Source organism: Mustela lutreola, chromosome 5 (assembly GCF_030435805.1).
Source record: "Mustela lutreola isolate mMusLut2 chromosome 5, mMusLut2.pri, whole genome shotgun sequence".
NCBI lineage: Eukaryota > Metazoa > Chordata > Mammalia > Carnivora > Mustelidae > Mustela > Mustela lutreola.
This window is the reverse complement of record NC_081294.1, coordinates 42,066,324-42,087,735: the sequence shown is the minus strand read 5'-3', so window position 1 is coordinate 42,087,735 and position 21,412 is coordinate 42,066,324. Positions and strand designations below refer to the sequence as shown.

General features: G+C 56.9%; 1 protein-coding gene across 3 annotated transcripts; it reads right to left on the bottom strand.

The window, feature by feature from the left end:
* Nucleotides 1–1,819: 1,819 nt before the first annotated feature.
* On the bottom strand, nucleotides 1,820–20,185 carry SLC6A7 (solute carrier family 6 member 7). 3 transcript variants are annotated; one of them, XM_059174030.1, is made up of 14 exons: nucleotides 19,590–20,180; nucleotides 14,286–14,469; nucleotides 12,602–12,733; nucleotides 12,181–12,415; nucleotides 11,533–11,671; nucleotides 10,664–10,798; nucleotides 9,481–9,584; nucleotides 9,219–9,343; nucleotides 8,700–8,812; nucleotides 8,333–8,464; nucleotides 7,745–7,844; nucleotides 7,457–7,557; nucleotides 6,758–6,925; nucleotides 1,820–3,499 (listed from the first exon to the last, which is right to left on the bottom strand). In XM_059174030.1, exons 1-14 carry the CDS (start codon nucleotides 19,620–19,622, stop codon nucleotides 3,290–3,292), a joined length of 1,911 nt encoding a protein of 636 aa, XP_059030013.1. In that variant the 5' UTR covers nucleotides 19,623–20,180; the 3' UTR covers nucleotides 1,820–3,289. The 3 variants fall into 3 exon arrangements, with proteins under 3 accessions (XP_059030013.1, XP_059030014.1, XP_059030015.1); XM_059174032.1 differs by having other exon boundaries at nucleotides 3,491–3,620; nucleotides 19,590–20,185; XM_059174031.1 differs by lacking the exon at nucleotides 12,602–12,733 and having other exon boundaries at nucleotides 19,590–20,181.
* Between the last annotated feature and the right edge of the window lie 1,227 nt (nucleotides 20,186–21,412).

Genomic DNA, 21,412 nt, shown 5'->3' with positions numbered 1-21,412 from the left:
CTGCCTCCCAGCCCTTCGCTGCCACTCCACCCGCCCTGAGTCTCCCCAGGTCAGGGGGCCACGGACACAGAGATCAGCTGAGAAGGAGAGCAAAACACTGATTAGGGGTGGGGACCCCGGGCCTGGCCCCAGCTCCCATACGTTGTCACCACGGGCCACAGCCCTGCTAATCCCCAGTCTCTGCAGAGCCAGAAAAATGAGACATTTCTCACAGAAATCCAAACTTCCAACTTCTCTTAAAAAGCTGGGCTATCTGGCAACCTGGGTCCATGCTTGCAGGGGACGGCCTCCCTGGAAGAGAGGCAGGCTTTCTTCTCTAGTGCGCCAGGTCCCCACCACTGACTCATCACGGCCACCCTCTCTGGGGACCAGTCACCACCTGCTCTCCCGCTCACACCTACAAATTTGCTCCTCTGGCCGCTCAGCCTGGTTCTGCAGGCACTGGGCTTGTCCCCTGCTAGGCCATTCTAGCATTCCAGGCTAGTGTTCTATTCCAAACAGGGCTGAGGTGTTCCGTGGACTGTCCACCATGCGGCCATGAGTTCCTCTGATCTGCTCCCACTGCCGTCAGGCCTGGCTGGGGATTGCTCTGAGCCAGGGCCACCAAAGGTCAATAAAGGGAGGGGCGGGGGCTATTGGGAGGTGGCAGAGGCGGGAGAAGGGTGAGGTGGCAGGACAGCCTGTCTGGGAGCAGCAGGAACGGGAAAAGCAGGACAAATAGGAAGCTGGGGCCCAGGGAGGACAGACCAGGAATCTCGGGCCCCGGGGGCCAGGGTAGTGAGCAAGTGCAAGGGTAGCCAGAGACAGCAAGGCAGGGGAAGTGGGGGGTGGGGTGGGGAAGTGAAGCTGGTGGGCTCCCTAGCCTCCTAGAGGCCTGCAATGGCCAACTGGGAATCTGGTTGAAGAGAAGGCCAGACTTCTAGGATCACCCATTCTGGATGCCCAGGACCCCAGGCTGCAGCTAAGAGGTTGGGCAAGGAGTCTGCACAGGACGATGGCTGGGGCCTGGGACCTGTCCTAGAAGGAGCGGGGAGGGCCTGGAGAGGGTTCTCCCCCGCCCCCCCCACTCCCCTTTGGGACCACGGAGCTGGCGCCAGGGGCTCTGTGAACAAGGCTGGAGGAGCCTGCCCCCAGGGTGTGGGAAGAGGCACCTTGAATTGTGAAGGCCATTCCTGAGCCTACAGCAAATTAGCAATCCCATGCTCTTCCTCCATCTAGAGCCCCAAACAAAGAGGGGCAGGAGGGGGCCTGGCCTTTTGTTAGGGGAAATTTATTAATATCTAAAAGATGCAGCAGCCCTTCCTCTCCAACCCCCCATCAAAGCCTTCACAAACACCTGGGCCTCGCATTTGAAAGGCCCTGAGGCTCTTTTAAAGTGGCCAGGTCCTGCCAGGAGGGGGTGGTTAGCACCAGGAAATTCTTCCAGCCTGGGAAACTCAGGGCTTCTCCCAACCCCCCGGACTTCCAGCCTCAGCTACACCTGCTGGTAAGGCCGGAGAGCAGCCGGGGAGGGGAGGGCCAGCTGCCCAGGTGTGCCTGCCTCCGCTGGGTAACCTTGAGCAAGTCTTCCCTTTGGAGGGCCTCAATTTGCCCATACATATAAGGGGGGTGAATTGGCTTCCTTGTCTTCGCCACCCTTCCTCAACCCCACTACCCCCCACCACTGCCACAGAGAAACGGGACAGGAAGTGTCAGAAGCTGGGAGAGCCAGGAAAGCGAACAGTTGAGCCTCAGTTTCCTCGTCCGTCCAACGGAAGCTGGACACCCCTGCGCTGTCCACCCCCTGGTTCTCAGCAGTAAGGAGAAGGGGTAAGAAGGATGACCTCATTGGTGTTTATTAACAATAAACCAATAGGACATGGGTGGGTTGAGGGGACAGCAGGAGAGAAAGAGAGCACGCAGCCCGGCCCAGCTGCATGAGGGTGGCCTGTCACGCTGGGGCACACTTTCACACTCCACCCTCGTCTCTCAGGGAAGGAGGGATCCCAGGGCAGCCCCCCCCTTGTGCTTGGGACTGAAGACGCTGAGGCGTCTGGCCACAGGCCTGAGCTGGTGGCTGCCCTTGGCTCCCTGCCTCCACTCTCATGCCTGGGCCTAGAGGGGGCTGCATCAGGACAGACAGCCACGTGAGTGGACCACCTCCAAGTCTCTTGGTTGCCTCGGTGGCCCACAGCCAAGGTCAGTTTCCCAGCAGTGCCTGGAGCTGGAGGAGACAGTGAGGGCCACCAGAACAGGGAGAAGGAAACAGAGGGGCCTCAGGTCCCGCTAGGGGCCCTCACGCCCATCTCTCCACCTGTTTGCTCTGTCCTAACAATGCCCACGGCTCCCGACATGGGAGGGCATAAAGTCCAGTGAGGGAAGCTGTGGGCCCTTCTCAGAAGCGTGGGGTCAAAATAAAATACATTAGTTTCTCTGGGAGGTGGAAAATGTGGGGACCTTTCCCCACCCCCACCACCTCACTGAGGCCACCAGCCCCCCTTGCTGCCCTCCACAGGCCTCCTACCTCCACCCTGTCCCCTCTAATCCACCCTGTCCACCGATCCTGAAAGCTAGTCTATCTAAAGCACAACCAGATCATGCAAACCCCGGCCCGCCCCTTGTCCCATGCTCCCCTGGCCCTCTGTCCTTCCCGCGGGCCCCTGCTATAGCCTGGTAACACCGCGGGCCCGGCCCTGGGCTCTATGGGGGACACAGGGGATCCATAGGGGCCTCCACACCCTGCCCTCCTCTTCCTCTCTCCCTCCCAACTTGCCCATCCTCCAGGGCCCTCAGACCCCGCCTCTTTCAGGAGACCTGACCTAGGGGTTTTTGTCCCCCTTCACTTGCTAACCCTCGAGGCCTGGGGCCTTGTGGCCCTTGCCACACCCTGAGTGTCCTGGCCCAGCTCAAGATTCTGGCTGTTTGCAGTATGTGGGGGGCAGGCTCCCCTAGAAAGAGAGGAGTCTGGGCCCTGAACAGAGGAGAGAATGATGCCAGCTGCCACATAAGAAAGGGAACTGGTTGGCCAGGAGGTCTGGGGTCCAGCGCCCTCCACCACATGACCTTGGTCAGGTCCCTCCTCCCTGGCCTCAGTTTATCCAACTGCACAACGAGGACTGAGCTTAGAGTGGGTCTGTGTGCGTGTGGGGAGAAAGGAGACAGAGGAGAGGCAGAGGCCACGAGAAAGGACTAGCCTTGGGGACCGGCATCACTGTGGCGACTGCCCAGGGCCTCAGGCCTCTCAGGACCCCACAGGGCAGGGCTACTCCTCCACAGCTGGGCAGGTCCTCCAGGCCGCCAGCCTCCTGTCTCACATCATAGACTCCTCCTCTTCGGCGATCTCGCGGTCCACCTCGATGGCCGTGTTCTCAAAACTGGTGATGCCCCCGTATTTGCGCATGTGCACCATCAGTGGCTTTGGTGACTGGCTCCCCGCTAGCGTGGCCACGTACATGCCAGTCCGGTTCTCCTCCAGCGACGGGCCCCAGTCCATGGCCGGTCGGCTGGCCTGCTGGAGCCGCTGTGGTAGAGCAAGGACAGCGGTGAAAACGGTGGGCGGCCAGTGCTCGTGGAGTGCTTCCTGCAGCTGGGCACCGGGCAAAGACCTCACCATGTCCCTGGTGTCAGCCCTGGAGACAATCCTGGGGGGCGGGGGTGAAGGGCAGTGGCACTTCCCCAGGGGAGTAAGTCCCACTTGGCTACTCACAAGCTGGGTGGGGACATGGGATTTAAGCTTTCGGGACTTGGTTTCCTTCTCTGTCACTTGGGGATCCTGCCATTCCTGCCACTCTGAACCCCGTCAGCAGGCACCAAGATGGAGCATTTAGCAGGGGCACTGGGGACAGGCTACAATTACATGCCAGCCAATTCAGGAGCCCACTCTGGGCCCCTTCCCCTAAATGCTGAGTCCTAAACAGCCGGGAGCTTTGGGGAAGAGCCAGGAGCCAGGAGCACTGAGGCAGGGTGTGTCACTGACCCTCCAAGTGTTTCCCACTTGCTTTGTCCTGACTCTGATTGTCTGACCTTTCCCTCTGCAGCCCCAGTTTCCATGGAAGGAGAGAGGTGACTAAGATAATGACTAAGTCTGGACATTCTAGAGTTCCTCCCCTCCCAAACCACATTCCCAAAGTCCTCTGCCTAGCCTGCACGGAGAAGAGGCCCAGACCCTTGAAGGAGGATAGACGACCAACATTAAGTGGAGCCTACTGGGTGTAGATTCAAGGAGGATAATGTGTGCAGAGCCCTTAGCCCAGGGCTCAGCATGGCCCCACACTCAAAGCCTGGGGACACTTACTGAACTGTTGTAGAGCACCGTACCTCCTGCCCAGAAACCTGCCTATGGCTTATCTTTGCACTTGGAATAAGACCCAACTTGCCCACCACAGCCTACCTGCCCATCTACCTCCCTGACCTCACCTCCTGCTACTATCCCTCCACCCACCCCCACTCTGATCCAGTCTTGCCAACCTCCTTGCTGCCTTCAGACATGCCATCCCCTCCTGCCCCAGGACCTTTGCACTGATTGTCCTTCTGCTTGGAATGCGCTCCCCTTAGATATCTATTGATCACCTTGTGGGTTTCAGTCAGATGTCTGTCACCCCCTCACCAAGGTCTTCCTGGCCACCCTAGCCAAAATATTTTCCCTTCATTCTCTAGTCCTAAACTGCTTTTGTTTCAGTTTTTTTTTTAATTATTTTTTAAATGTAGCACTTACTACTACCTTTATGTATTTGTTTATTGTCTATCTCCCACATTAAAATTCAAGCTCCTTGAGAACAAGCACTTAGATTTGTTCCCAGCTGAACACTAGAACCTAGACTGATGCTTTTCGACCTGAGTACTTGGAACACTTTGGCTGAAGAGACCCCGTGTAAGAGCTCTCTGCACACTGAAGAGAGTTTGACAGAATCCCTGCTCTCTTCCCACTGGAAGCCAGTACCATCCCCTGTGCACACGATCCTTTTATGACAAGCAAAATGCCTCCAGACACTACCAAATGGCCTCTGAGAGCAGAATCACTCCCATGAGGATCCCCGAAGTGGAACAAAACATTCCCCGTGCTCCAGCTCTAAGTTGTGTGGGCTTCTTCAGTCCTCAGTTTCCCCAGGAGAGGGCCATTAGGACTTTCACCCTCCACCCCCACAGATATTATCTGGAAGCAAAGTTCAGCGAGGTGAGCCAACTTGGCCAAGGTCACACGGGAGACAAGTGGTGATGCTATTTGAACCTGGGCAGTCTGACTCCATCCTAAACTTTTTAAAATACTCTGCTTTTCCTGCCCTTCACAGTTCTGACAACATGGATAAGCTTCTTTTCTTCTCAGAGCAACCCTTAGGGGAGGAATCTTTGTCCTCACTTGAAGGACAGAGAAAAGCAAGGTTCAGAGAGGGGCGTTAACTCACTTAGGGTCACACAGCTGGCAAAAAGCAGAGCCCGAATTCCTCCTAATGTGACAGTGCTGGAAGCCCTCCAGAGCCGGGCAAGGACTCCTCTTGCAGTGCTCCCCACCCAACAACATGGCCCTCGGCCTGGCTGTTGGTGGCTGTGGCGATAAGGCAAGAGGGAAGAGTAGCAAGGCTTGGGAACCATGAATTTCCAGGGGACTGGAGCCCTCTATCCTGAGCGACACCCTTCTCTTCCTTTCCTTTGCAGATACCTCAGCTCTCAAGCAAGGAGACACACTGCCCTTGGCAGCACAGGTGAGGCCCCCCGACGCTGAAAGAAGGCTGGGAGTTTGCTCCCTGTCCACCAGCAGCTGGATCCAGAGCAGGGCCCGGGTCCAGGACTGCCCCTGTGGTCTGGGCGCTGTGGCCACGACCCACTCGTGCTGGGAACGGGGTCAGAGCCTCCTTCCAGGTGCAGATATGAAAATGGGGTGAGGGACAGCTGAGGACACAGTGGCACAGTCTGCGAAGTGGGAGCAATGGTTGGAGGGGTGCAGGAGGCTTGATAAGTAGCCAGTTCCAGTGGTATAAATATTCCCACCAAGGTCGATGTCAAGTTATCGATGAGTTAACAACCAGCTCACAACGTCCCTGAATATATAACAACTAGCTCTCATGAACCAATACCAGCTGGTTCTACCATACACTTGATGGGATATGTGAGGTATGTATGGGGGTCCCAAGGCTCTCTCCAGGCCCTAGCAGGCTCACTCAGCTCTGCTCACTGTGACAGCCTCTTCCCACCAAAGGGGCTCCACATTCCATAGCCTTAGAAGGACAGAGTGCGGGGAGGCTCAGAGAGGGGTAGAACATTGCCATGATCACACGGCATCACTGCACACCCACTCCCCCCTTCTGAGACCTGCAGACCCCCATGCCCAAACAGCTTGCATTCTCTGTACTTCCTGAATCTCTTCACAAAGCCTGGCATGGGCAGGGTTCCCACCATCAGCCCATTCCCAGGTCACCCATGGGCTGCAGCCCACCCTCTAGTGTCCCTCAGTCCTGCCTTCTGACCCTGAGTCAGAGGAAGCTCTGGGCTGGTGACCAGAGTTCCAGTCTGGACCCCTGACCAACTTGCAGTGGGACACTTGTCCTCTCCCTATGACATGTGGGCAGTGGGACGTCCCCCCATCAGAGACCCCATGTGGTACCAGGGACCACGGGGCCGGACCCTAAGCCACCTGAGCCTACCTCACCCCCAGCAGGTCTGAGAGGATTCAGAGCTCAGGCTACTGTCTGGAAAGGCCTGTGAGGCCCTCAGTAAGGTGCTGTGGCAGATGTTTCCTGTCCTAGCAGGTGGGCCTGGGGCAGACAAGGCGGCCCAGACTTACCTCCCAGAGCGATCCCTCCTCCCGAAGCACAGCCACCAGCATGCCCGCTGGGATCATGAGGCAGGACAGCAGACCCATCAGGATGCCCAGCAGCTCCGCCCAGGCTGGGAACCGGTAGCTGCCGTACTCTGAGGGTTGGTACTTGACGATGCTGTACACCAACAGGGCCTGCAGGCAGGGGCCCCGGCATCACGGTGGGCTTTGGGCAGGCCCCGGGGCTTAGGGCAGCCCAGATCTGAGCTACCTGAAGGCCCGGGACAGCCCAGCCCAGAGCCACCCGGTGTTGAAGAGAACCCCATCCTAAGCTGTATAGAACCTGAGACGGTCCCTCCTCCGGGCCTTTGTGAGGCCTGAGACAGCCCAGCTTGGAAGCATCCAGTTTCTAAGACAGCCTGGGCCTGGCCTCCAACTCACCAACATACCAGTCTAACGCCCTAGCCGGAAGGGCCCTGAGGAAAGGCCCTGAGGCCTGGGAAAGCCGCACTCATTTGGCTAGCTGCATGGGAAGCTAGACCCAGCACCGCTCCAAAAGCTGGGGGCATTGAGGCGGAGGGGAGGAGACCCACATCCTGGTGCCCACTACCTGTCAGCCCTGACAGAGGTCCACTCTGGGCCAGGACAGCCCTGCTGGACTCAATGTCCAGAGGGGGCCCCTCCTCTCAAATCTGGGCCCCAGCCCTCCCCCCCGCCCCCGGTTACCAGGAGCGTGGCCGGGGACAGGAACAGCCAGCAGGCCCTGAAGTAGAGGCCCGGCTTAAAGCCCAGCATCATGTGGATGTCCCGGCAGAACCTCTGGATGCCTGTGCGGGGGAGGGGGGAGGAGGATGGCCCCACCAGCACCAGCAGCCCCTCCTCCTCCACCCCCGCTGCCCCCATGGGAGACCCTGGCCCTTGGGACCTGGGACCCAGTATAGGGGGGGCTCCAGAGCAGACCCCCAGCCTCCCACCGTGGGGAGCTTCAACCCCCTCTCCCTCATCGCCTCTCACCATACACCCGAGTGACGGCCAGGCATGTGGTGATCACCACCACCATGAGCCCGAAGCTGGCGCTGTAGTCATCCAGAAGCACCAGCCAGTACATGCCTCCCTAGAACACAAGTCACAGCTCTGGGCTTCCCTCAGCCCAGTCTTGCTCCCTGGTGCAGCCCCTTTTCAAGGCGGGGAGCAGCCCGGCCAGTGGTGATGGCAAGACGGTGGCCATGTGACCACTGCCTACGCTGAGCCCTTCCCACACGCCCTCTTACTGGAGCTTCACAACAACCCTAGTTGTAGAGCCCATTTTATTGGTGGGAACGCAGGCTGGAGAAGGTGAAGCCTCTTGTCCTGAGGTCATCCAGCAAGTGTAGGACCCAGGCTGGAAGCTGGGGCTTCTCTGTACTTTGAAGCCAGGACCCCGGGCCATCGGCCACGCTGCCCTTGGGGAGTGGACCTGGGTGGCCTCCCAAAGCAGCAGCACGGAGCCCCGGGGCAGAGTCACCTGCCCCCACCCCAGCTGCCTGGCCTTGCACCACCCCTCCGCCCATACCCGCACCACCCCACCCGTGGGCTGCCCTCCCTCCTCACAGCAGCACTCACATCGGTGGTGAGGACCAGCCCCATCAGGTACATGGCCACGCAGATGAGCCCCGAGAACACAGCCTTCTTGGGCCGCAGGTAGTATGGGAACTCATCTGTCACAGCTGTCACAATGGTCTCCAGGAAGGCAAACTGGGGGAGGACAGGAGGGGGGAGGTCAGAATTCGGCCCCCCACCACACACCTGTACACATGTGCATGGACACTCACTCTCACACAGAGATACACACGTCACACAGACACACAGAGCTACATCACACACACAGCTACATACACAGATACACAGATGCACATCCCACGTGGACGGACACACACACACAAATGAACACACCCCCCACAAGGTGCCCGCTGGCACAGACCAGGCTCACCTGACTATCCAAGCCCAGAGTCAGGAGCATAAAGAAGAAAAGGAAGGACCAGAAGGGCGACAGAGGCAGCATGGTCATGGCCTGTGGGTAGACGACAAAGGCCAGGCCAGGGCCTGGGCCAGGCGCACAAAGAGTCAGCAGACTGGGGCACAAGGCAGGCCCTCAAAGGCACACTCAAACACACATGGTCGCTTCCACCCCCATGGGCACACTCATTTAGTCAGATCCAGACAAGTACCCTAGTGTACACTTCCAACACTGAACCCCTAAACCCCGGCCAGGATGCCGTCGGTGCTCAATGAACACAGCTTGACAAGATAAATGAACTGATAAGGAGTGCAGGAAGAAACATAAGACAATATAAAACCTCATTTGAATACACTTCCTCATTTGAATACCATCATCCACACAAACAATCCCGCTAACACACAGACGTGGACTCGTCCTCCGGCACAAGACACTGATTCACATCATTGTCCACCCCCTGCCGCCCACCCCGAGGCTGGCCTGTCTGCCCACCTGCTTTGGCTACTTGGTCCACAGGCACACCCAGCTCCTGAGACATGTAGCCCAGCACAGAGAAGATGGCGAAGCCAGCTAGGATGCTGGTGATGGCATTGCCCAGAGTGACGATGAAGGTGTCTCTGCCGGGGGGGCGGGGGGAAGTACCGGTACACAGGAGCAGAACAGAGTGAGCTGGCCCTGCCCCCACAACCGGGCCTGCCCTGACTGGCCACTCTCCTCCTCACCCCAGCCCCGGGGTCTGGGAGGCTGCACTGACCTGTAGATGTTCTGGTGAAACGTGTTATAGGAGGCGAAGGTGAGGAGACCCCCGAAGCCCACACCCAGGGAGTAGAAGATCTGAAGAGCAGCTTCGATCCATACCTGTAGCAGGGAAGGATGCAGATGGACAGCAGAGAGAAGGGGCTGGCACATCACGGCCCTGTCCAGAGGGCCACGGAAAGAGGAGGGAGGAGGTGGGGCGGGAGCTAGTCCACAAGTCCAGGGACGGCGTGGTGGAGAGCCTGGCTCCAGGTGATGTGGGCCGGGAGCAAACCCCGTTCCAGCACTTACACGGCGGGACTCGGGTAAGTCCCTTTCCCTCTCTGGGCCTCAGTTTCCCCATCCAGGATCTAGGTGATGGCTATGCTTGGTCCAATTCTGAAGGGAGCAGTGTCTTGTGTAAATTTCCAGTAGATCCATATTGACAACAAGCCCATGGAACCCCTTTACTTCCTCCCTGGAGTTGGAGGGACCGGAATTTGATTCCAGCTCCCCTATTTTGGGCCTGTATGCAAGCCACATCACCTCTCTGAGCCTCGGGTCCCACCTCTGTAATGCAGGAATAGGAACACTAGCTCCCTTACAGGGTTGTGGTAAGTGTTAATGACTGCATATGTGCGAAGTCCCAGGGCAGGGTCAAGCAGTCGGCAATTAATAAGTAAGAAATGTCAACTGTCAGCACCACTGTTTCTGTCATTACCAATGACCTCTTTGGGGTTTGGAATCAGAGAGCTGTGGGTTGGAATTCCAACTCTGCTTCCCCTTAGCTGTGTGACCTTAAGCTTATCACTCTTTCGGGCCTCAGTTTCTTCATCTATAAAATGGGAGAAAAATGTCTACCTTTAAAAAAAAATATATATATATATATATATATATATTAGTAATCTCTACACCCCACATGGGGTTGAAACTCATGACCTTGAGATCAAGAGCCTTACCTCCTCTAGCTGAGCCACCTGGGGCCCCCAGAATAATGTCTACTTTGTAGGACAGTGAAGAATGAGAAATGAAAAGGACATACACTGTTGAGTGCAGCACCAAGCACAGGGTCTGGTACTGGGGGACCCTCCACAGGGAGGATTCCTAACCATTGCCCTTCTTTTCCCCAGGGAGCCCTCCTCCTTCTACTCCCTGGCTCAGGCCTGAACCCTCCCTCAGCACCCCAGCCCCGAGCACCTCACCTTGGAAGACAGCAGGTGGTGGAACTGGGGGGTGAGATAGAACTGGATGCCCTTCCAGGCCCCTGGGAGGGTGACTCCTCGGACCAGCAGCATGAGCAGAATGAGGTAGGGGAACGTGGCCGTGAAATACACCACCTGAGACGACATGGTAAATGGGGGTGGAAAGCAGGGGTGAACTTCCTTCCACCTTGCTCCTCTTCTAGAAATCTCCATCTTACCTCACTTGCCTCCCCAATATTTGGGGAGGCTGAGCTGAGAACAGCCATTATCCATAATGCTTCTCTTTCCCTTCCCGTCTCCCTCCCTCGCTCCACACATGGATCCCTCATTAAAGTTCTGTCGCTGCTTCCCAAGGTGTCCCCAGCCCACCCACCCCCTCCAGCCCTGCTGCACCCCTCTCCAGGCCACCCTGGGCCTTTGCCTGGAGGTCTTGCCTGGGGCTGATGAGAGTCTCCCCCTTCCGTTCCCCACCCCTGCTCCCTGCCCATGCAACCCCTCCCTCCCTGTGTGGTTATCTGCCATGGCACATTCCTAAAGCCCCCTCCCCATCCTGACTCACAGACCCACCTTCCAAACATTCACCATGAGGAGCCTCTTCAAAGTGCCAAGCACTTGGTTAGGATACAAACCTGAGTCACTGGTAGGTCCTGTCCTTGGAAAGTTTCCGGCCTGGTGAACCAGCCTGGCCACCGTCCATCCTTACCTCCACATCTTTCTTCAGGCAGTGCCTTGGATGCCTACTCCCCACCCCTACCCTCAACCTCTGCCCCATTGATGTCTGTTCATCCTCTCCGACTCAGTCCCTGCCCTGCCGCCTCCCAGGAAGACCTCCCACCTCCCAGCCCCTCGGGCCTCTAGGACTTCCTCACCTTGCCCGAAGACTTGACCCCCTTGAGGATACAGAGGAACACGATGACCCAGGCCAGCAGCAGACAGAGGCAGAGGTTCCAGCGGATCTCCCCAGGACTTCCAATACCCTGGCTGCCTTGGATGTGGAGGACGTAGCGGCTGTGGGGAGAAGATTTGAAGGTCCTCAGGTCACCCTGCCATACTCCACGGGTATGCAGGAAAGCTGTGTCCAGCAAGGTCACTCTTACCAGTGTCATCACCATCACGATTACAATTAGCCAGGCTCTACTGAGCAGGGTTACCCAACAGGCTGGTGGCACACTCTCTACTTTCCTTCCTTTAATCCTCACAACAACCCTCCGAATGCCGTGATCACACCCACTTCATAGACGAAGCCCCAGAAGCCAAGGACGTTGTATAAAGTCAAAGGGCTGGTCAGCAAAGAGCTGGGATTAGAACCCAGGACCCACCTAACACCAGCACCTGGACTCGGCCTTCCAGGTGCACGCTGAGCCCCCTGGGGATGCTGGCCCATTCTTGCCCCTCCACCCATCACCCCCAGCAGCTTGGGGCCCCTCCCGGCACCCATTCCCCGCCTCCCACACTGCCCCCACTGCCCCCGGCAGCTCGGGCCCTCCCAACCAGCTGCAGGCCCGCAGTGGCCTGACCTCCAGTACTCCTCGCTGGGGCTGACGGTGCTCGTGAGGTTGAGGGGCAGGGCCCCGTTGCCGTCCTTGGAGCCTCTGTGCTCGAGGCAGAGGTCCGTGTTCCACCAGTTGCCACAGTGCTCCCAGGGCAGGTTGCTGGTGAGGGAGGCGAAGAGGTAGAAGAGCACGTAGGCGATGATCATGTTGTAGTAGATGGCCACCAGGCCTACGATGAGCAGCATGGCCGCGCCGGCACCTGGACGTGAGGGACAGGGGGCGGCCCTCAGGTGAAGCCTTCCTGAGGCTAGGCCATGTGGCCTCCGGCAGCCAGCCCCTCTCTGGGCTTCACTTCTGTCTCTGCCTAGAGGCTGGGGGCATGGGAGGGGGTCAGCCTCCCTGCCTCCTCGGGGCCCCGGCCCCTGCGGGGACTAGGAGGGCTCACCTTTGAAGAGGGGGCTGATTTTCCAGACGGCCAGGGGTCCCAGGCTGGAGAACTGGCCCAGAGAGAGCTCAAGGAAGAAGAGAGGGATGCCACAGATGGCCAGCATGAGGAAGTAGGGCACGAGGAAGGCACCTAAGCGGAGGGGGAGGGCGGTCAGGGAGGGTCTCCGGCGGGTGGGTGCGTGGATCCCTCTCCTCAAGCCCCGCCCCTCCCTGATGGCAAACACCTGCGACCCCAGGGAGTGCCTCTCCTGCGGATGGGGATGACTTTTCACACCAGATCACTGAGGGCTTCGGGGGCTGGTGGGGATTTACTCACCTCTGCAGCCCCGGTGCCCAGAGCAGGGCTGGGCTCAGGGCAAACACAAAGGGAATGAAGGGATATATGAGTGAACTCCCTGCCAGAGAAGGTGCAAACGCCTCAGTAGGAAATGAATGTCCTCGGGATTTGGTCTCAGTCTACTTCCCCAAGTCCTCTCTGCCAGGCCACCTGGGGTGCTTCCAGCTGCCACCATTGGTCCCAAGTACTCAATATCCTTCCCCATTTGCTTCCTCTGTTGACAGCCAGCTCCTTTAGAAGACTGCCTACCACTGTAGGGCTTCAGAAGGGCCGTAAATCACACCAGCTGCCCCCCCAAACTCACCCCTTCAGGGGCTTGGGTCCCAAGGCAGGCCAGTTAGAGACCTTCCCTGTGGCCCTCTATAGCCCCTCCCAGAGAGAAGAGCTCTGGGAATGAAGTCATTGTCCCAAGAGAAAAGGGGGTCAGCACCTGGAGGTGTGCTGGAGAAAAACAGATTTAGGAGCCAGGGAAAGGGAGAGCCCACAGAACTGTGGCCATTAAGGAGTTCCTAGAGTGTCAGAGACGGGCTCCAGTCCCACACTTCCCGGTCACGGCATTTCATCTTGTCCTCGCCCATCCCCTCCTGTTTGGATTTCTGCCACTCCACCAATAGGTGCCTCTTCCACGAGTCTGGCCGAGATAGGAGGAGGCTTCAAGGGTGGGCAGGAGCACATGGGCTCTGGAGAAGGTAGTCCTGGAGGTGGAATGTTGGGTCGGCCACCAGGTGACCTTGGACAAGGAACCTGGCCTCTCCAAGCCCCGGTTGTCACATCAGGACAACCATGCCCGCCCAGGAGGGTTGTCATCAGGGTTAAATGCCTGGGCTGGCAGATGGTGAGTGCTCACCCCAGCTCTCATTAACGAGACCCAGAACAGTGACTTGATGGTGAAGCAGGGTCAATAGAGGATTTGTTTAAGATGGGACAGGCTTCGCATTTGTAGTCTGAACAGAAGGAACCAGGAGAGGAGGACAGACGGAAGATTCACAAGCAGGAAGTTCTGCTGGGGTGAGGTCCCAGAGGGGGTAGGGGAGGAGGGGGTGGGGACAACTGTGAGAGCACGTGATTGCTGCCAAACAGGTACAGTCTGCCTTCCTGAAGCAGAGGCAACTTCTCTGCCCATCACTCAGAGCCCCGGAAATGCCCAGGCTCGGGGGAGATATTTGGGTGATGAAAAAAGACAAGGCAGAGAGAGCTGTCTTCTCCCAGCCCCAGTTCACTGCTTTCAGTGAATTCTGCTCAAGGCCACATAGGAGATGCTAGCCAAGGCCGCTAAAACCTCACTCCTCCCCAAGCCTTGGCCTACGAGCCTAGATGTCCCTCCAGCAGGCCCCCTGGCCCCTACCTCCTCCGTTGGTGTAGGCGCGGTAGGGGAAACGCCAGACATTGCCCAGGCCCACGCAGTAGCCAATGCAGGACAACAGGAAGTCCAGCTTGCCGGTCCAGTTGCCCCGGTCTGCGGCGAAATCCACGTCCAGGTCTACATCGCCCTGGTCACTGGGGGTCATCAGCAGGTCTGGGATAATGGGCTACCGGTAAAAGAGACCAAAGAGGTGAGGCCAGGTTGGAACTGTGACACAGCCCACTCCACCCCCAAAATAAGAAGATGAAATCAAACAGGGCTGATGAGAGATACTCTATGGGTTGAGAAAATCCACTGCTCTTACCTGGGCTAATATTTGCAGGAGCTTCTTGGGGTGGCTGGTCGCTACAAACTTAGGAGGCCTGCAAGGTGGCTCGGGCGCTAAGAAAACCACCTTCATCTTAGTTCGGTGAACACAGAGGTCAAATCAAGGGATGGTCCTTGATTTGATGATGATGATGACAATGATCTTCATAACATTTACCCTGTCTTGAGCTCTTACTACATGCTCAGTGCATTAAATGTTTTACCTGACTTCATTCTCAAAACAACCCTATGAGCCAAGAACTTGTCTAAGTGCTGTTTCAATCATGAGGCCCACTGAGGCTCAGAGAGGAGTCATGACACACACGAGGTTTTACAAGTTGGAGGGGTGGAGAACTAGGTCTCATGCCCAGAGCTTCCCAGCCTTGAAGCCTGCATCTTCAGCCTCCAGTGGTGGCCTTTTGGCTACTCCATTCCAGGCACTGTATTTTGAGAAACACGCAGATAGCTCGGAGCATGTTTACAGGGCAGGTGGCCAGACAGGAGGGTTTCAGGAGAAGCGATAACAGGAGGACAGGGGAAGGAGTGGGGGCTCTCAGCACAGAAAGAAGAGGACATGGAGGGAACACGGCCTCTCCTGAGGGAGGAATTCGATTTATGCTCTGGTGGCTCAAGGAGGCCTACAGAGGACTGTGAATCATATAGTTCATGAGCAGGAAGAGGCTACTGAGTTCGGATCTATCTCACAAAAGTCATAATCTTGTCACTGCGGGAGAGATGCAGGCACAGAGGGGAAGGGAAGCCAGCTGTGCCTAAGATCCCTGTCTGCCATTCAGGGAGGCTGGGGAAGTCCACTGGGCCTTCTCCCTCCAGACTGGGGCTGGAAAAGTGAGGGCCTCCTCCAACTGCTTGAAATGCTGGCTGAGGGGATGCGTTGGTACATCTAGGAGCTGCCCAAGCTGAGGGTCTGCAAGGAATCCCAAAGATACCAGGATAACCATCTAAAATTCAGAGAGCGATTCCCCCAAAGTGTCTCCTAGAATGGGTCAAAAGGAAAGGACAGCCACGCCCTTCCCACTTGCCTCCGAAATTCATACCCATAACAGAGAAGGATGGAGAAGCAAAGAAGGCCAGCTGTCTAATAACGTCATGGTTCTGAGAGGAGAAAGGACCCCCTGCTTCTGCAGGGGAATGGTTATGAGAAAACAGTGATACCTCTGGACTGAGCGTCAAGAGACTACAATTCTCTTTCCAGGACTGTGTCCATTCATGGTGTGACTAGAGAAAAGAGTTTTCTGAGCCTCAGTTCCCCATCTCTACACTGAGGGGATTGAATAAATCAGGGTGTCCAAAAATACATCCCTTATGATGTTCATAGGTGCTCAGTGTAAGAAACGGATTCTTGGGGCACCTGGGTGGCTCAGTGAGTTAAAGCCTCTGCCTTCAGCTCAGGTCATGATCCCAGGGTCCTGGGATTGAGTCCCACATCAGGCTCTCTGCTCAGTGGGGAGCCTGCTTCCCCCTCTCTCTCTGCCTGCCTCTCTGCCTACTTGGGATCTCTCTCTCTCTCTCTCTCTGTTAAATAAGTAAATAAAATCTTAAAAAAAAAAAAAAAAAGAAAGAAAGAAACGGATTCTTTTTTTTTTTTTTTTTTAAGATTTTATTTATATATTTGACAGACAGAGGTCTCAAGTAGGCGGAGAGGCAGGCAGAGAGAGAGAGGAGGAAGCAGGCTCCCTGATGAGCAGAAAGCCTGATACGGGGCTTGATCCCATGACCCTGGGATCATGACCTGAGCCGAAGGCAGAGGCTTTAACACACTGAGCCACCCAGGTGCCCCAAGAAAAGGAATCTGGAGTCAAAGAAGTTTGGGGAACTCCAAGTTAACACAAAGCAAAATAGTTTTCTTTGCTGCAGGACTTGTCAGATCCTTTAATGCATCAATACCCACGATGACTGCCTAGAATAGACAGTATTCTGCAATTCTATTTAAGAAAAGGGTTTTAAGAAGCTAGTATGCTGAGATTTACTCAGAGAAATGTACGTCTATCTGTTCATCTTCTGGCTGTAATGGTTTGTGAGGAAAGCTTTACCAGAGACTCCCCTAAAGACATTTGGCAGTGGATGAAGACCAGATCAGATCCTAGCACAGGGACTTGGTGATTGTCTACTGATCAGATATTTTTTTCTCCTAAAACTTCCTTTCCTGACACGAGTCAGGTAGGTGTCTATACACAGATTGGGTGGTAGCAGGAGGCTTTGCGGGGAATTTGTCCTATGAGCATTGCCGGGATAAAGGTAGTGAAAGCAGGGTGCAGGTGTCATAGGACTGGAGGTGTCTCGGGACAGTGATAGGGTCGGGGCAGTGAGTTTGTGGGTGCAGAAAGGAGGAATAGTCTTGGGTTGGCTCTCAGTCACAGTGGCGACCATGGCAACGATCCTGCCCTAGGCTGGCTATTGGCCAGAGGGGCAGTGGTAACAAGGACAGTCTGGCATTATTGTGGGTGATGGCGATGCTGGTGATAATGAACGTGGGCTTGCGGTCATTGGGCTTGCCGTGATCTCAGACATCCTGGGCTGAGAGTAGCGGCAGCCCCAGACCTATCTGAAACCCACCCCCAGCCTCTGATGCCACTTTCTATGAGGCTCCTTCCCAGCGGGGTGAGCACTGGCCCCCTAGAATCACTCCCTGCCAGGTGAGCTCCGGGAGGAATGGAGGACCAGCCTGTTGACACTGACGCCTGAAATGGGGTAGTGTGGCAGGCTGGTCGCCCTGTGAGCCCCCAGCCCTGTTCAGGCCAGCTGGCAGGAGGGCCCAGTAATGAGGTTCCTCTGATCCCTCCTGAGAAGCTGCTGCCCTTTCTCTGCTCACAGAGCAGTCCCGGCTCTCTGTTTCCATGGTGACAAGAGTTCCAAGAGCAGGATGCTGCCAGCTCTCCTGTCCCCCTCCTCCCCCAATCAGAGGGAAGCCTGATCCTGCTCCAGGCACAGGGGATTGGGTCCTCCAAAGATGAGCCAATCCCAAGACCACCTGGAGCCCCCAACCATGGGATAAATCCCAGAAGGACAGCACGGACAGGATGCGACTGGCTGGGAGACAAGCACCCTAGTCAATGGGGCAGGGTTGGAAGGAAGCTTAATGAGTCGCTTCACACTTACGCCTGGGTGTGAAGATCCCACCCCCGATTCCCCCACTGCCTATCCCGAGTCACGCAGAAACATAATCCTGAGTTTGCCAGACCTGCATCCCCTCTTTTAGGGACCAACAGATGTAGGTCACCAGCAGTGGCAGGTGCTGGGAGAGGTTAGCCTGCCCTGAACCAAGGCTCTCATACCTTCTTCAGGATGAGAAAAACAATAGAAATCTGGAGTCCAACTTTACTGCTGTGCAGAAGAGGAAACTAAATTTCAAGGAGGGGAAGGGATGAGCCCAAGGTCAAATAACAAGTTAAGGGCAGAGCAAGACCAGAATCCACACCCCTGACTTTCAGCCCAGTGCTCATCTCTGAACAACATGGCTCCTTTGCTGATACCTGGCATTTCCTCCCTCCCTGTCCCCTTCACCTTGAGACCAAGGGAAAGGACACTGAAGCCAGGTGGCCCCACCCCTGCCCTGTGGGCCCCTGGGTCACTCGGTCCATCTTTAGGAAAGCAGCAAACTGCATCCCCCATGTCTGTTTCCCCTTGTCTATAAAATGCGGATAACAAGACGCAGCCCCTAGAATTTTTGGAGGCTTACATGAGATAAGGCTTTACGGAATATGGCTGTTTACACACCCTGTGGCACCATGGCAATGAGGAGCAGGAGCTCTTGTGGGGAGAGTGGAAAGAGGAGAGAGTAAGAGAATGGAAATGAATGGCAAGCAGGACCCAAAAAGACCCAAGAGAGCCACAAATGGCCCCAAGAAGTCATTCGTGGCAGTGAATAAAAAGACCCACTTAGCCGCTCCACGCCCAGCTGCACAGGGGCAGAAGGCTTGAATGGGGCAGGGGATGGTCAATAACAGCAGCCGGTGAGCTCTCTCTCCCATCTACATCTGCCAGCCCCTGTGGGGTCAATGCATCCCCCAAACCCCATTCAGGGACAGTGGGGCTTGCTTTGGTGCCTTGATACTGGAGCTGGATTGGCAAATGACAGTCCAGTTTATAAGGAGAATGGACTTGCCCAAAGTCACAGGGTAAGTGGTATCTGCAGAAATAGTGCCCAGGAGTTCTGACTCCTTGGCTAGGAGTCAAAAGCCAGAAAACTTCACCCAATACTCTCCCTCCCCACTCCCCCGCAGGCTGGGAGGTCTAACCCCACAGGAAGGGTGGGGAGGGGCTCCAGAAACACAAATTTGGCCCCCTCTCTCCAGCCAGCTTCCACCCCACCCCCATATCCCCTGGGTCTCCCGTTTCCTTCCTCCCCGCCTTTGCCTCCAGTCAGCGCTGCTGCCTGGGGTCTTAGCAGGGAAGCTAAAGCTGGTTCGAGGGAGCAGGTGGCGGCCCCCGCAGGGCAAAAGCTCGGGCAGGAAAGAGCGGTTTCCCCCTGCTGGTTCTCGGAGGTTGCTTCAGTGTAGAGCGCGCGGCTGAGGGCCAGAGCGGCTCCCCTCCCCCACCCCCGAAATTAGTCCCCCTCAAGGCTGGCGCTCAGTTATTCTAACACCCCCAAACCCAATCAGGCCCTGGGGGAAATGGGTGGGGGACTGGGAAGGGGCAGGCGCCTGGCCCCAGCCACCCCTACCTCATGCCTCCTGGGGTTGCAGACACCTGTTCGAAGGACCTGGCCCAATGAACCTCAGCCCCATCACACAACACCCCGACCCCCAGATGGGGAAGGCCATGTCGCCACCCTCCACTCCACCTCTGCAGGCCGTGACCCCGCCCCTCCCTGCCACTTAGCTCAGCCCGGCCTCCCCCAGAGCCCTGAGTCGGTCCAGGTGCTCTCTCTTACCCTCCCCCGTCCTGAATGGGGGCGGGCCCCTGCACCCCTCCCTCAGGTGTGCCCCCGCCCCCATGTGCGCCCGGGTCTTCCTGCCCTACCTTGCGCTGGTGAGCTCCCTGGAGCTTCTTCATCTTGGAGGGCGGGTTGCCGGGGCTTCCCGGCTTGGCTTCCCCTGAGAGCAGAGAGCTAGCGAGGGAGCCCGAGATCGCGCCGCCGGCCGGCAGCCGCGACTTTGCCCCGGCGGCTCCCGCGCACCGGCTGGGGCGGGGGGGGGGGGGGGGCGCGGGCGCAGGCGCTGCCGTCTGTCGGCTGCGGGCGTGGGGCGTGGGGCGCGGGCCGGGCGCTGCCAACGCTCTGCTTCTCCCTGCGCAGCGCCCGGGCCTGGGGAGGGGTGCACGGCTGTGCCCGCGGAGACACCCAGACAGTCTGGCTGACGGACGGACAGCCGGGGGATGCGCGCGCCCCCGCACGCAGAGCTGCGGATTGGAGGGGCCCCGATCGCGGGAGGAGGGGGGTCTGCGACGGAAACCCTCAGAGGTCTGGAGGCCTCGGCCACCGTCTCCTGCGTGACCTTGGGCAGGTAACCTGCCCTCTCTGGGCCTCCCTTTCCCTAGTTGGGCGATGAGAGGCAGGCCACGTGCCTGGACACCAAGGGACGGGTCCTGGGTTCCAGCGATCCAGTGCCTGCCGCCTCTTCTTTGCTGTGTGACCTTGCCCACGTGACTCAAACTCGCCGCGCTTTTCCAGATGAAAGCTGCCTTTTCATCTGGAAAATGGGGATAAGAATCTTATGTCCCTTACGGTGATGTGAGGAATCCGGAGAGATTGTGCATAGAAAACACATAGTACAGGGCCTGGCACGTAGTAGGGCTCAGCTGACACTATGAGTTGCCCACTCCTGCCTCAGAGGAACGGCGGCCATGAATCCCGTATGTAGTCAGTCGTCCAAGTGCCCAATATTTATTATGCCAGATCCCAGGCTAGGTCTTATTGTCTCAACACAGCGACCCAGAGAGAGAGACCGCGTCATCCCTACTTTACAGATGAGGAAACTGAAGTCAGAGAGGTTAAGTTCCTCGCTCAAGGTCATAGAGCTAGTGAGTGACACCAGTGACAGTCAGGCCTCATGGAACTTTTGGGTGGTGTGCAACATTTATCCTTTTGCTGGGATGAAAGAGATGCAAGGAGGTTCGGGCAAGAATAGACAGGGCATGTGTCACTGTGTGTTGTGATGGCTTGTGACTTAAATCATGAGCACCTGGGTTCCTCTCTGCCAGCGGTAAGATCTCAGGAATATTATAATTTTACATCTCTAAAATGAATTTACATCAGCGATGCCATGTCTGACCGACCTCTCTGAATGTTGTGACGGTCTGTCTGTGTGAGCCTGTGACTAGGAGGGGAAATTATTAGCTGGGGTGTTCATACCCCTTGGTCTGGTAGATGCTAGTGGACCCAGCATATTTATTATAAATCATGCACCTTTCACCCACAAGTGTCACAGTTCAGACACTAAATCATAGCGTTGCCCTGCCATTAACCCACACGGAGAAGCCTTTGGGAGAGTTGAGGATAAGGGCCTGCTGCCTCTCATACCCCTGGAGCCTGGAAGGAGCCAAGAAGGGCTTAAATTGAAGCACAGGCCTGGGAAAAGGGCCGGGCTGGGTCCTGGAGCCACCTCTCCTTCCAAGGCCCCACCCAGCTGCTCCTTGCTTTAAGCCCTGCCTCAAAGGGCAGGCCAGGGGCTCTCCAGAAGCAGGACGAAGGAGCCCTTTGGGCATGAATGTGAAGGGAAGGAGCATTCAGGAAACCCTACTGTGTTCATTGGATGATGGCTTACATCCAATATCGGATTTATAATTCTTTCCAACAGCCTGGGAAGACGGTTTCTGCACCCCCATTCTGCACCTTAGGAAACCAT